At 43.6% G+C, this 16109-nt stretch overlaps 1 protein-coding gene across 1 annotated transcript in view; it reads right to left on the bottom strand.

The window, feature by feature from the left end:
* Positions 1 to 16109, bottom strand: part of ppm1lb (protein phosphatase, Mg2+/Mn2+ dependent, 1Lb) — a 37845-nt gene that overhangs the window by 8865 nt on the left and 12871 nt on the right. The window contains exon 2 of the mRNA XM_079272246.1: positions 3343 to 3559. Coding sequence (XP_079128372.1) covers positions 3343 to 3559 — 217 coding nt within the window. The remainder of the gene's footprint in view (positions 1 to 3342; positions 3560 to 16109) is intronic.

Raw genomic sequence — 16109 nt, 5'->3', positions numbered from 1 at the left:
TATAGTCGATATGGGAAGGCAAGGCAAGTTTATTTGTATAGCACATTTCAACAACAAGGTAATTCAAAGTGCTTCACATAAAACCATTAAAAGCATCAAAACACAAGGCAAAAGAAAAGGAGATTTCAAAAACAATTAAAAAACAGTGTAAGAAATAAAATGCAGTAGTAAAATGCAGAAATGCAGGAAATTGATTAATATATCAATTGAACGTGGTTCAATTAAAGGCAGCAGCAAACAGAAAGGTCTTCAATCTTGATTTAAATGAGCTGAGGGTCTCAGCAGACCTGCAGCTTTCTGGGACTTTGTTCCAGATATGTGGAGCAGAAAAACTGAACGCTGCTTCTCCATGTTTAGTTCTGACTCTGGGAACAGAAAGTAGACCGGTCACAGACGGCCTGAGGGGTCGGGATGGTTCATAAGGTAGCAGCAGATCAGAGATGTATTTTGTCCCTAAACCATTCAGTGCTTTGTAAACCAACAGCAGGATTTTAAAGTAAATTCTTTGTTGGACAGGAAGCCAGTGCAAAGACCTCAGAACTGGAGTGATGTGATCCACCCTCCTGGTCTTAGTGAGGACTCGAGCTGCAGCGTTCTGAATGAGCTGCAGCTTTCTGATGGATTTTTTACAGAGACCTGTAAACACACCGTTACAGTAGTCCAGTCTGCTGAAGATAAATGCGTGGACAAGTTTTTCCAAATCCTGTTGAGACATAAGTCCTCTAATCCTTGATATATTCTTCAGGTGATAGTAGGCTGATTTTGTAATTGTCTTGATATGGTTGTTCAGGTTGAGATCTGAACCCATAACTACACCTGGATTTCTGGCTTGGTTTGTGGGTTTTAACATCAGTGACTGAAGCTGAGCGGTGATTTTCAATTGTTCGTCCTTGGTACAGAAAACAATTACTTCTGTTTTATCTTTGTTTAATTGAAGAAAATTCAGGCACATCCAGTTGTTAATTTGTTCAATGCAGTTACCCAGCCCTTGTATGGGATTATAGTCCCCTGGTGACATAGTTATGTAGATTTGTGTGTCGTCTGCATAATTATGATAACAAACTTTGTTGTTTTCCATAATCTGAGCTAGTGGAAGCATGTAGATGTTGAACAGAGGAGGCCCCAGTATTGAACCTTGGGGAACACCACATGTCATTTTAGTCAGCTCTGATGTGTAATCAGCTACAGACACAAAGAGTCCCACCCAGATTTTTAGTCTTTCTAGGAGTATGGCATGGTCGACCGTGTCGAATGCAGCACTGAGATCTAGTAACACTAAGACTGAACTTCTGCCATTGTCTATGTTTAAGTGGATGTCGTTGAAAACCTTAACAAGAGCAGTTTCAGTGTTGTGGTGCTGTCGAAAGCCTGACTGGAAAACATCAAAGCAGTTATTTACGGCCAAGAAGTTGGTCAGCTGTTGGAAAACCGCTTTTCAATTATTTTACTCAAAAATGGGAGGTTTAATATTGGCCTATAATTTTTCATCGTTGCGGAGTCTAAACTAGCTTTCTTTAGGAGCGGTTTAATAACTGCAGTTTTTAGGGCTTGTGGGAAGACACCTGAGAGAAGGGATGTGTTTACAATTTGTAAAAGATCAGTGGTCATGCAGTTTGAAATATTTTTGAAAAAGTGTGTTGGTAGAATATCCAAGCAGCAGGAGGATGACTTCAGATGTTGTATGATGTCTCCCTCTCTGCCTCCCTCCAGATATGGACAGATCTTTGGAGCCTGGATGCAACAGGCCAAGTAGCTTTAGCACAGAAGTAGACAGAGGGATCAGGAGGGGAGATTTACAGCGATCACAAAGAGTATGAAGAAGTTGAGAGCAGGTGAGTACAAGAGAAAGGGTAATGCATCTGCAGCATATGACCTTTGCTGTTCGGTAATAATCCACGGTTGCCTCCAGACTGGAGGCCCCAGGTCTAAATCTTCACTTTAACAATTAGTGTATCATATGACCCATCGTTCTCTCGAGGATGTGAGGCCCTTTCATACCAAAGGCCCCTCTCACCACACCACGCTGTCTGTGCAGGTTGTCTGGTTGCATTGTTCACTGATTTTAGTTGCGTCGCTGTGCTCAAAGAATCTAAGCAATTAACTTTAGTGAGTATAACGGCAAACCTTTGAAGCTAAATCCAGGAGTGACAATGCCATATATCTCTGTCATTAGTTACTGCGTAACACCAAAACCTCTTCACTGCGTCTCCATTTGTCCAGCGCTTACTCAGCTTCTCTCATTTCAACTCTCTCCCCTGCATGTTCAATAAGCCAAGACTGTTTCTGCCGTAGAATAAAGAAATTGACCTCCCTTTAGGATAGATGTTAAATTAACAGATGTGGATGAGAAAGCACATGCTCCTCATTAATCTGTTGCAACTACCTTACTGTTAATGACTGTGATGTTTACATGACAGGTATATAAACGTGTTTTTATCTTTTTCATAATCGATTCTCAAATACAGTCTATGGTCGTAATCTTAAAAACAAAGCCGTTATGGAATCAACAAATATGTTGATGAATGAAGCCTAAAAGCCTCTAAATTGCATGATTTTGCTCTGGGACTTCTTCTCTGCCACAAAGGTTTGTTTTGGTTAATTCAGATCAGACTTTTTCCATCACCTTTTGTATCCATGTTCTCATCCCCCTTTCCGTTCGTCCCTTTCCCGTCTTCATGTTGCCTCCTGCACAGGCCTCTCGTCCCGCTCTACTGTATAGCTCTTACCAGCAAAATGTCCTCCTTCCCTCTGACCCCTCTTCTACCGCTTTCCATCCATCTCTCTCCCTCCCTAGCATCACCCCTCCCTCTCTGCCTCCCTCCAGAGATAATTACTACAAGCCTTGTGAAGATCAGCTTGTATTTAAACAGCTGAATAAGCACAGCCTGGGGGGTGCTGACAGTCACTATTCAACAATAGTCAAGTGAAACAGTGGAGCAGAAAATAATAGCTTGGCTGCAGCTTTATAGGGCACATTTAAGAACATCGATCTGCACTAACTGCTGCTTTTATTATTGTGTCCCCCAGTAACGAGCATCGCTTGTGGTTAAAATCCATCTCTATGTGGCCTCTGCCCTCTATTGTGGCTAAACATTCAAGCTGATGTACTGCATGCACACATGTAGGTCACTGCTAATTGATGAACCAGTGTAGCATCTAGACAAACAAACCCGCTGCAGGAAAAATACACCCAAATTGTCATACATGCAAGAACTTAAACACATTTTTGCATGGAGACATCGGAGTATGTCATAGTTATGTGTATGTCCTTTTTACAGTTTGGGGGAGATATAAGCTGTTGCGGTGTTTAACAAACAAACAAACAAACACACACACACACACCTGCTTCATTGTAGGTGGCAGAGAGCTTGTCCAGCATTTCTCTGTCCAAAGTCAGGATCTGCTGCTCCAGGATGGAAGGATAGGAGAGGCCGCCCCTCTCCTTCTTTTCATCTTTCTCCTTGTCTTTTTCTCTGTCTCGATCTCGCTCCCGTTCGTAGGTCAGTAGCTGCTGGCGGAGCGCCTCGGGCAGGTGGGCTTTGGCAAAGTCAGCAGCAGCCTGAGAGCAGGGGGAGACAGAAGAAGAGTTATCGGGCTGCAGATAAAAATCTGTTTGGTGAAAAACCCTATCAGACGTGTTACCTAAAGACTGAAACCAGTGAAAGTTCTGTTGACCAGCACACCATTTATGGCCGGCAGAGGTGTAATGAAAACCTGACAGACAATAATCAGGTTCAAAAGGAGTGATTGTTCAGAGAGAGAGACCGTTAAAATGACATTATAACATCATTGATACAGAATCAAAAATAACAAGCGTATACATTTAATACACTCGCAGTATATTTGGCAAGTGGCATACACATCAGGTTACAGCGGCAGTAACCTGATTGTCCCTTCTTGCTTGCCAAAGCAGATGAATCAGAGATAAACAGAGATGAAGAAAGAAAAAAATGCACGCCGCTGAAATGCACACACGCTCACACTTTTACACCCCGCTGTGGGATATAGAGCTGAGCCAGAGAAACTGTATCCTCACCTCTATCCATTGTACTCTACAGATAACACCGACTGAATCTTTTCTCACACATCCCCACCGGCATTTCAGAGCAAATAATGCCTCCCTGTGCTGGCTCAGAGCCAAACAGGGAACACAAGACAGTCTAAGGTCACAAAGTTAAAAAAAAAAAAGTTCCAAGTACAAATGTCAGATAATATTCTGCTGACATGCCACTGATCCGCAGCATTTATACTGCTCATATTTCATACCTGGTTTGTAAAGTCTAACTCACCCGCAGTTATTAAAAAGCAGTGGATTAAGAAAAGAGAACGAGCCTGTCGAGAAAATGTTTTAAATCTCCTGCCGCTTAATATGATTGAGGTCATGACACAGAGACTCTCTCTCTCTCTCTCTCTCTCTCTCGCTCTCTCTCTCTCGCTCTCTCTCTCTCTCATTACTTTCGATAACCCTGCATGCTCTGCTTCTTTTCAGTGTTATTGAAGCTTTTCATCTGCAAGCTCCGTCACACATCCCCCCCCCCTATCTCCTCCAATGAAACCCAAATGCTTCCAATTTTCCATTTCCCAAAGTCTCTTCTCTCTGCCTCCGTGGTGATGTTCAGTCCAAAAATCACCATGGATCTTCCTGACACACTCCTCTCTCTTGTCTGGAAAACAATCGCAGTTGACATACCTTCATCCCGCGGTTACCATGCAAAAAGCGGGAGACTTAAAAGGTCGAAGCTCGAAGGTCATAAATAGAACAAGAAGACTTTTGTCTGCTTGGATTATTGCGGTGCCAATTACCGAGCCGTTTAATTGTCTGCCTGTCAGTCCTTCACAAGGCACCGGGGTCCCAGCTACATTCCTCGAAACCATTTGACTGCGATCAATCTTTGTGACTGCATGTGTGTCACAGCTTGCAGAGACAGCCTTGACAGAATGGGAAGCGGAGGCTAAGTCTCGATTATCGGACAATCTAACCCGCCGGCTAACCCCATCGACGCACCAAACACCTGGCTGCAGACTCTGCACCGGCTTAGAGGATGAGAAGAGGGAAGGGCGGATGAGTGAGGGTTAGAAGGGGTGGATGGGGATGAAGACTGTGGGATAGGGGGATGAAGACAAGATGGCAAGGATCAAGCATAGTAATATGGTTGGAAACAAAATGGGTGATGAGATTAGGGGTTGGCATCGGAGCACAATGGAGGAATGCAGGAAGGAGTGGAGGAGGAATGGTGGGATTTTTGTTTCACTTTAAGCCACGTCGCAAGATGAATAACTGGACATCTGACGATTGTAAGTCAATCAGCTTCTAAATGCTCCACAATCTTCACCAGATGCAGTAGTATTTTACTGAATGAAATTCAAGAAAATAACACAATAATGTTGAGTAATGCCAATGTTTTTGCAGTTGAAGTTACTATTGTGAGTCCCAGTCCCAACACAGGAGAGCTCAGAGTGTCACATTGGGCTCTCCTTCACACCACACTTCACATGCACCGCACACGCGGCCACAAAGGCCTGTATGCACATACAGTAAGTACAAAAAAAGAACCACACTCAAACGCACACACCTTCCTATCTCAACAAGGCCACCTCCAGACTTTCACCCTTTCTATCATCTGCCCCAAACACTCCCTCCTGCCTGCTCGCTGTGAGCCACTTGGATGGACGGCCCAACAGAAATATAGTCAGGCCTTTTAAACACTCCCATCAATCACATCGCCAGGCCGGCAGAAGTGAGGGACGTCATTCGAGCGTTCCTTTAGAATCACCCTGAGGGAGTTTCATCACCGAAGTAGAGAAATCTCTTTCTGCGGTCTCTCTGACAGATCAAGCAGGCAGATGGAGAGAAGAAGAAGAAACAGCGGAACAGAGCGGGGAGAGACCGAGGAGGAGAGTGACAACTATTTATTAGCATCACTCAAGCACATCATTAAAGAGAGAAAGAGAGTCGGTCTCCCTGGGTTTAAGATAGAAGTGACAAAAAAAACATCAAAGCTGTGAAATACAGAGAAAGCAGTGGATACTAGATAATAGAAGAGGGAGTCTGGAGGAAGATCATTTCAAAAGATTTCCCTTTGTTGTTCTGATTTCCACAACTTTTAAATTATAATCACAGGGCTGATCTCTGAGGAGACTACATTCGCAATAGTCTACTCCCAGTATGCAACGACTATAAACCTCTATGTGCTCAATGCTACGGACAGGAGGGATATCATTTGTCTTGACCTTCAATAAATGAGGAAACAAATGGAGTATATTGATACCTAAACAGGGCAAAAAGGGCTGCTGCTCTAGATACACTTGTGCTAACTGCAGAGGTGTAGCATGTCTCTCCTCAGGACGACATTGCAGAGCTCAGTCTGTCCACGGGGCCGTGGAGAGCATGAGCACGGAGCCCTAATTTAATTATGTCACACCTGAGCTTTGTATGTGCCAAGGCCATGCCAAGTACAGGTTGTGAGTGGGACTGTGTGTGTGTGTGTGTGTGTGTGTTGGTACAACGTTGTCACCATTTCATAAATAGAAGCCGTCTCATTTGTACTTAAAGAGGAATGTGAAGCAGGCTAACAACACTTGGGTCTAGTACACTTGAACACACTCATCACACTCAACTAAAATTAATTCTTGACGTTGGAAACAACAAAACAACTTCACCTCAAGGTCCATTTAATAGCCGTTTTTGGAGCTCAGCTTCAACACAAAAGTAGTTTAAGTGCATTTACAATTCTGTGATGACTGAGCAAACTCCAGCTGCTGAGGAAGATCATTTCATTCAAAGCTCCAGAACAGCTACTAAATAGACCTTGTGGTGACCTGTTGGCTTTCATTAGTTTTTATGCTGACTTATGTGCTGTGTATTTATCTTAAACTTCAGTTAAGATTTTCCTTCGTCAAATTATTATTAATTTGTTCTTTTGCTAATTATAAAGTTTTGAGATCTTATTTTAAAATAAACACTTTTTTTTTTCTTTTAATCTGTTTTGTTGTGTTGTCTATAAGCGCATTACATGTTGAGCCAACCAACATTTATATCAATGTTTTTAAAAAGGCCAAAAATGTGTATTTTCACCTGTCAATGAAGCAATAAGGAAATATTTATATTTTTTAAATCAAAGTTGGCAGCGGAGTCCCCTCACCAGTTAAAATATTGACCCATTTCCTCAAAGAAGCAACACTGAAAAATAGATTTTTTTTCCCACTTGTTTTTATGAAAACTGAGTACTGCGACTCAACATTTTGCTTCCTGTGCAGCGTGAGCCTGGAGCCAGATTGGAAGTGTTTGTGTGGCCTTGTGAACACCCCCTTTGCGCCCAAACACATATTTTACCCAGGCATCCCAAAACTTTTTCACTTTCCCAGCTCTTAAATCTCTCCTAAAACCACAACAAACATTCTGAGCACAGATGGGCTGAGGGATGGAGCGACGCTGGTGGTACTGGGAACCTCACGTCTCCTTTAGATGCCAACACACACAAGCACACGTCGCCATAGAAACTTTCAAAAATAAACCCCTCTGAGAGCAACCTTCATATTCAAATACCGGTCATGTCTCAGAGGGTATGTGTAATGGCCAACACGGTGCTGCGTGGCTGACAGCGTAAAGAGGACATAAATGACTTCGGTAAAGTGAACCAGGATTTCAGAAGCGAAAAGCAGAGCAATAAAAGTGGCAGGAAATGCTTCAGTGGCTTCAGAGGGAGGGAGGAGAGAGGGAGGGAGAGCAAGAGCGAGAGAGAGCGATGACATGACATACTGGCTCCTTTCTCTCTCTCTGACTGTGAAAGAACGAGAGGTGTAAGACTGGGATGATAAGCCAAAGTGTCCCACCTCAGCAGACGTCTCATTCAAAGTCCCCTAAAACTTGAGTTAACACACAAAGACAACAGACTTGTTGGATCCTTCAGTTGCCAATAAAGCGGATTTTACAGCAAAGGTGACCGTCTAGCAACTCCCTAAACTCTCTCACACACACACACACACACACACACACCCTCTTTACGCATAAAGTGAATGGGAACTATCACAGAGTTGATTCGCATTCAGGCAGTGAACAGACCCAAAGCCGTCAGTATAGAGAGGAGGCTCAGCACCATTTCCGAGGCTCGGTGGTGCCAGAACATGATTCATATTACCGCTGCAGCATGCAGGGATTTGAGCTGCTCGTATTACAGCCTGACCAATACTGGATATTTGTTGATGATACCGATATAGATATCTGAGTAATAGAACATTATATAGGCTGATAATAATTATTTTAATACACACATTTGTGATGAGCATTTCCACAGACTTCCTGTCTTTGTGCTACGATAAGCACACCCTGAACTAAAGTCTGTCCTGGACACGCGGAGATAACATTGATGCCGACTCTTTATAAAAGTGTTGTATATGTCACAAAATGTTGGCCTGTTTCTTTAATATCTACCATCATGCATGGGCCCTCTTTGACCTTTAACCAGGCTGGTGTCCAGCCCCGAGGACCTTTCTTGTCTTTCTTGCCTCATTATCTGCCAGCTCTCTACTGTCCATACAACCCTCCACTGCTGTGCTGTCTGCTCGGCTGCGATGTGTTCAGTGTGTCGTTAATAAGAGTTGCAGTGGTGAACGAACGATGTAACTTTGTATTCATCTGGAAGCAGCAAAAAAAAATAAAATCATGGAAAATATAGAGACGCTCCCGCCGACGCTCACACAGCCCCAGCATGGCAGCGAACAACGCTCAGACAACCATCTTCACTTCCACTCAAACAGAGCTGCCGCAGTGTAAATGTGGCAGCCATGAAATGACTGTAGTGCTCGTCATTAAACACTATAGCCCCGTAATTTCTTGAGTGATAATCGGCATACGTCTGAGTAGCAGTGCTGCAGGGGATGTAGTCTTGTGTGTGTGTGTGGCATGAATCAGCACGGGCCATAAACACCACAGTGATGGGGGGGGTGAGTGATTTATGAAAAAAAGATGAAATGAGGTGAGAGGAAGAGAGCAGAGGTGATAAAATCATGTTAGATGTGCACCCAGATGAGAAAGATGAGAGAAAAAGAATGTGAATAGAGAATTGCTTTATACTCAGATCAGCTTCCAAGTTTCTTGGAAGTGTGGGACTGATTAAAACACCCACACACACACACACACACACACACACACACACACACACACACACACACACACACACACACACACACACACACACACACACACACACACACACACACACACACACACACACACACACACACACACACACACACAGTGCTTCACTTTCATGCTTTTTCAACTAATTCCATTATTTTTTTCTTTGCTGAGCACGAGTCCCAGAAGGAGCCTTGAGTGACACACAGACATTCATTGATCGTGTCACTTTATTCCCAACTGATAGCTCATTTGTTGAGCTCCATTTCAAGCAACACTTCAGCCATGATTAGGAGTCATACATGCTGGAACATGACGTTACTGTGAGAGTGTTGAGTGGTGTTTCTGCGTTGTGATCTCAGCAGTAGTCTATTATTACCAAGAGCTACCAACAACTCACATACCTACGGCTTTACTACGGCTGTAAGAAAACAAATGAGAACTCTGAATAAATATTACACATTCCTACTAAATTACAGAGCAAAGAAGACTTCCCACGAGTCTCCTCTTCCAGATCTCCCTTAGGAAACGACAGACTCTGGTCATATTAGCTATAGAAGGGGGGGGGGGGGGGGGGGGGAGGTCCGCAGAAACAAATGGAGCAATGTCACAGAGTTGAAGGGTCAACATTTCCTGCACAGATGAGCCTTTGTTTTCAGGGAGGTGAAATGCATTATTGATTGTTAAGTGCAAGCCAAGGCTTTGTATACCAAGAATGATGTGTAGCTCTACCCGTCTTATTCGTAAAACAGAATCAGGACATTGTTCTGATTCTGTCATGTGACATTAGTTTATTCATCAGTGTGGAGCTGAAACGATGAATCAAGTAAAGTCATTTTGATTAGGAATTTAAAAGCACAAGAACTCAAAAGAGTATCATGACAATAATCTCCATAATGTCCTCGATGTTATTGACTAGTCCTATTTGAAAACCTTTTTTTTTAAAATCATATTTACAGAAAATCATGAACCATAATCTAAAAAATGTCTAGTTACAGCTCAAATATGAGGATTTGCTGCTTTTTTCCGGTTTATGTAATTCTATATACCTTCAGGTTTTGGACTGCTACTACAAAAAACATTTGAACTCTGTAAAATTGTGGATTAATTGATGAGTTGAAAGAAATCCTCAACAGATGAACCTACAAAACAACACTGGTGGCAATCTGTAGAAATGATCTACATGGACTCACACTGACAAGTAGACAGTAAATTGATAAGGTCTGAGAAATAGCAAACCTTAGCTGAAGAACAGTAAAGTTCGATGCTTATAGAATGATGACAGGAGGCAGACTAAATTTCTGCACAGTTGCAGTTTTGATAAATGAACAGACGTGAGGCTAGAATGATGACTGCTTGTGTTCAGGACTCGGAGGGTTTGGTGAAGCACTTCTCAGATGTCCCTCAGCTCACAGTTGTCCTTGTGCTGAGGACAGAGCCAGCAGTATTTAAAGGAGAGGTCGACCGATTGTATTTTTGATGGCCGATATAATGAGGATAGTCTTTGTTTTTTGTCGGAGAGAAGTGAAAGGTTTCTCACGGCCATCAGCTGGAGTTCATGGCGCGGTTTACTTCTGTCGGCTAATTTTGCAGGTTTTTAACAAAACGTTTTTTTGTCACTCTGAAGTTAATCATTGATAAAATAACATCCTGAAGTGTGATTTCATGGATTACATTGTTGGAATATATTCTGTTTATTTACAATGCGTTGTCCAGGATTACTATCCCAAAGTCTGCCATTTCATATAATGAATGGACAGTTAAGTTACATTACAGTCATTTAGCAGACGCTTTCATCCAAAGTGACTTACAATTCAGATTCTATCACATTCATACCGTAGGCACAGCAGAGCAATTGTTTTGTCTTACTCAAGTGTCTTACTCAAGGACACATCGACATGCGACTAGTGGAGCCGGGGATCGAACCGCCGATCCTCTGATTGAAGGACGGCCCGGCTCTTCACTTAGCCACAGTCGTACGTGGCACACAGTGGGCGTACGGTTAAGTGGCTCGATTATTTGGAAGAGAGAACGCCAAATTACAAAGTACTTTAAAGTAACAGTTGAATGATTTCTTGTCTTGTATCGTGGACAAAGAGCTCATCGTGTTGCGTGATATATTCCAGAGATAATAAATGGATTTTTTTCTAACCCTATCGCAAGAAAGAATAACTCCCCTTGTCAGTCTCAAAGTATGCAAGCTATTTCATGGGGTGTTTAACAGTTGTTTGGATCAGGAGTTAATCAAATGCACACAAATATTTGCAGCGAAAGGGGACCTCGTTATGTGTATGGAGCGTCAGAGTAAAACGCTGCTGTAGCTCCCTGTGTGACTGGTGGAGGCTGCGCAGCCACAACCAGAGCCCAGTTCCACCAATAAAGACGGTTTATCTCCAATTGTAAGTATCTGAAACACATTTGTACATAACAATAGGGTTTGAGTCGAATACTCGGAAGTGCTGATCTAGAGCTACAAGTCAGAGAAGAGAAAGGGATTAATACGCAAATCAAATGTAGATGCTTGGTGTCTCCATAGGCTCGTCCTTTGGCATCTATTAGAATTCCACTTATCCTTCAGACCCCAAACATCTACCTCTGGTCTGTTTATACACACACCCCTGCACAATGTATGTGTGTGTGGAGTGTACTGCTGACAATTACTTGTCATCAGTCTTCCTTTTGTCTTGCAGAAAAGGAAAACCTGGGGGAGTTTATTTATATTATACCAATCAGCAGCAATACTCTTTACATGCAGAGTTAAAATGCTGTCTTCTACTCTTGTGCGATTGGTCGTTTTTTTAAATTCTTAACAGTGATGTTTCACAGTCTTTCGTCTCCTATTTCACTGTAGTGTCACACAGCTTACTTCATCCATGTGCTCCAAACAAACAGTAGGCTGTGACAGAATGACGGACACGGAGTTGTGAGGATAGCAGGCAAAAGTTTCATAAAGCAAGAGGGCGTTCCTCTCCCTCTTTTGAATGTGGGGCACAAAAAGCCTAGAGGAGAAGAGCTGAGTAAATGTCAGCTACGCCTCTTTCTGACACACACACACCAATCTTGCACCCTCCCAATTGCTCATGCACTCAGGGGCCTATGATCTCCCTCTGCGCCCACACACACACACTTGGCAAGTGTTCTTATTTGTATTCCTGCGATCTGAATGCATGCGTTCTCTGGCAGACATGATATATCAACACCATGAATATTCATTCACTAGTCAGAGTGGCAAGCTTCACCAGCCCCCTCTCTTCTCACACACACACACGCGTGTACACACAAACACACACACAGGTGATGCGTTCCTAAACAACACCAACCTTCCACATGCACATGCACATTATGTCACCACTGAACTGTTGAGAGCTGCAACAGCAGCGTGTTTCACCATAAGCTAATGGACCATGTCAGTGTCTGTCTGTCATTCCATGCACGTTCACACACGAGAAGAAGTGCATCTCGGTCTCTTTCCTGCTGTGATTGAAGCCGCTTATCAATCAGTTCCTGGTTGAGTAATTGGTGCAGCGGATCTCCTGGTAGATTCATCACATCTGTCTGAACGCCTTTTCATGTTTGAGCAGCCTCACCGAGGAGGCTGAAACCTGTGAATGTGCGCGCACACACACACACACACACACACACACACACACACACACACACACACACACACACACACACACACACACACACACACACACACACACACACACACACACACACACACACACACACACACACACACACACACACCTTAGATGCCCTTCTTCAGCCACTAAAGACGAAATTAGCTCGAATCCAATCTGATAAAGAACTCAGTAAATAATTCAGAAGCTACATTTCTCCACAAAGACTCACCATTATTGCACTTTCAGTTGAGGACACTGATGTTGTCAACTTCATTCAGCATGAGAGTACGAATCTCCCACATCTTTTGTGGGTGAGAAGCTATTAAGGTGCTGGTGGTGGAGAGACCCCGGTCGTTGTGCATTCGTCATCTTCGCTCACAGACTCTCTCCTACGTCTTTACGGCTCATTGCTCCCATGCTTCGTCTCTCTCTCTCTCTCTCTCCCACACACACACTTGCATGGAGCCGTGCACTCGTACAGCTCCTCTGATCTGAAATACCATTTTACATTCATATCCGCTTCACTGCCAGCACAATGCACATGGTGATATCGTATCACTCGGCCTCAGTGAAACCTTGTCCTTGTTCTTTTCTGCCTCACATTCCTCAGCTTTAATTGAGGGGGTTTTAAGTTCAGAATGGGCTTTTATGCAAGTGGCCTTCATAAAGCCCATTCTGAACTTAAAACTCTACCTTTCTCTCCTCCTCCCCACTTGACACATCCTGCTCTTATCAAGACAGAAAAGGCAATGAAAGGCATGGCAAGGAAATGAAAGTGAAATAAATAGAGATGGAGTACAAAGCTTGCATTTCCAGTTAGATCTACAGAGGACAGAGGAAACTCAAGATTAAAACGAGCGGAAGTGAGATAAGAGAATTTCCAGTGTTAATACCAAAGCTGCACTTTGAGAGGAAAGCTAACCAAGTTTTCCGTTTACAGATTACCACCTCTGTTGTGATCGTGTGTTTTATCCCACCACAATACCTTCACCATGTGCAAAAGAGAAACGGAGAGATAGGAAAGAAGGAAGGCTACAAATTGGAGTAAACACACAGAAGCCCACTGTTCCTCCAGCTCCTCCTCTCCCCGCGATCACGTCTTCCCGCCAGAGGTGAACGCTTTGACCAATCCGAGTCGGCATACAACGTATAACTGTGGCATAAAGCTGGGCAGAAACCAGTATTTCATTCATGCTGTATGATTCTTGACTTCTCACTTTACATTTGAATCATCCTTTCTGAAGCGCCAAATCTGCGCTCACACCGACTCTACGGTTCGATCAATGGGTGCCCACACTGAACATCAACACAGTTCATTGACCAGTCCAACAAGATGGCCATGCCTTCAATATTGACCAGCAGACAGCCGGAAAAGATGCAATATGGTCCGTCTGGTTTGATGTATATCACAGCACAGACAAACAATGAATTGCTTATCCGAAAAAGTAACCAAATCATTATCTGTATGGCGACGAATAGAATGATCGACTCATCATTTCAGCTCTAAATGCAACGTCCCTGTTATCAACACAGACCCCTGATGATTATTGAAATGCAGATTGCGTCGTCGCCGTCGTTGACATTCTGGAAGTCTCTCGCCACCACGGGGCACATTGCAGCACACTCTGCCAAGGGCCGCTTCCACCACCCCGAGTCGACAGCTTCCTGGACTCCATTCATCCCTTCCTGTGTCCACCCATTCACGACCGCTCTCATCTCCATACAGCTGGCTTCATTGGCACAAGAACTCTTTCAATTAAGCAACATTGCACACGTGAACAATAACCCAACGGTGGGCATATGGTGCAAAGTAAGTACACCATATTTCACATGCGAATGCACCTAATTTCCATATACACATACAGCGCATTGAGCAGCGGCAGGCCCATAATTAGGGCACCCATAAATAAGGAACAGTGCGACGCCTGGATTTCTGCTGATTTGTTTTGCAGGGGATGCAAGTGTAAATAGATTGATGGCTTTTCATTTTAATAGCGCTGCACTCTGCTGGTGTCATCTGGATTACTACCGCCATCTAAAACCTTTACGTTACCTCCTACACCAGCTTACTTCCTGAATTGCTTATTCCGGTGCTTCCATTTATATCTGCCTCCTTTTTCCTAACCTCACCCACTTTCTATTGCAGTCACTCTGGAGGCAGATGTTGCATTTATCACATTAATTACAAACTGCCTGCCGCTTCTCTCGGTTTGATTAGTGTGGGTAAACACACCCGGCGTTCATCGCAAGGTTAGCCAATACTAATCCTAACCTGTGTCCTCCTGAGGATTCAGTGATACGCACTGCTGTCTTTCCTTTACTGGTCCAAACACCGGCCTCCGAGCATCTCAACCACTCTGCGTTTCCATTCATCAGAGAGAGCAAAATACACAGCGATCAATGCAAAGCCTGTTTGGTGTGTGTGTCATAGAGCAAAACCAAACTGCACTAGCTGATAAACATATACAGACATTGATAAAAATCAATACTCGTCTACTCCATCAACTGCCGCTGTTCTCCTAAAGCTTGCTGACAAAAATACAGGCTTTTGTGTGAGAGAGAGAGAGTGTGTGTGTGTGTGTGTGTGTGTGTGTGTGTGTGTGTGTGTGTGTGTGTGTGTGTGTATGCAGCACTTTGTGGGACCTTCATCAATCACAACATTGATTAGATTCAATGGACTCTGGATACGAGGTGGATGGCAGAGTGCGTATGGGGACAAGGCTTTGCATGATGAAACTATGAATACAGGAACAATAGGACTGGATATATGAGTCGCACTAAACTAAAAACTTTCAGCATGTGAGTCATGCCAGATACAAGGACAGCGACAGAGGTAGATCCTGCATAATATCAGTTTGTTTAACAGGCTTGTTCCTTCCCACACTGGCTGAGTGTAACGGATGTCTGAAAAATAAATATCTGATCGGTGTGTCTTCCAACACTAGTCTTCTATCTACAAGGCACTGACTGGACCCAAATCAGTTACTGTCTGGAAGCACAAACACAATTCTCATTGGCTCGTTGACCCACTGATGTTCACTTTCCCGTAGTTATAGCTCACGTACTCCCTCAGGTCAAAGTGATCTAAGTGGTAAACAGCTTAAAGACAGACGATGAGGCAGTGATGACACACGCTGATCCGTCGTGGTTCAAGTCTTCGGCACAGCAAAGTTCCCATACAACATAATGAAGACAGGATGTGTAGCCAAAGACCAAACCCAGTGCCCACTTTCCAAAACAATCCCAAACGCTGCCCATTACATCTCAGAACTACACCGTGGGCATCTGGGCTGGCCACGTTCATAAGCTTTACGTGGAACGCGTCCAACAACTCTGCTTTCAGTATG

The sequence above is a fragment of the Melanostigma gelatinosum genome, assembly GCF_949748355.1.
Source record: "Melanostigma gelatinosum genome assembly, chromosome: 7".
In the NCBI taxonomy this organism is placed as follows: domain Eukaryota; kingdom Metazoa; phylum Chordata; class Actinopteri; order Perciformes; family Zoarcidae; genus Melanostigma; species Melanostigma gelatinosum.
This window is presented reverse-complemented; position numbering and strand designations above follow the sequence as displayed.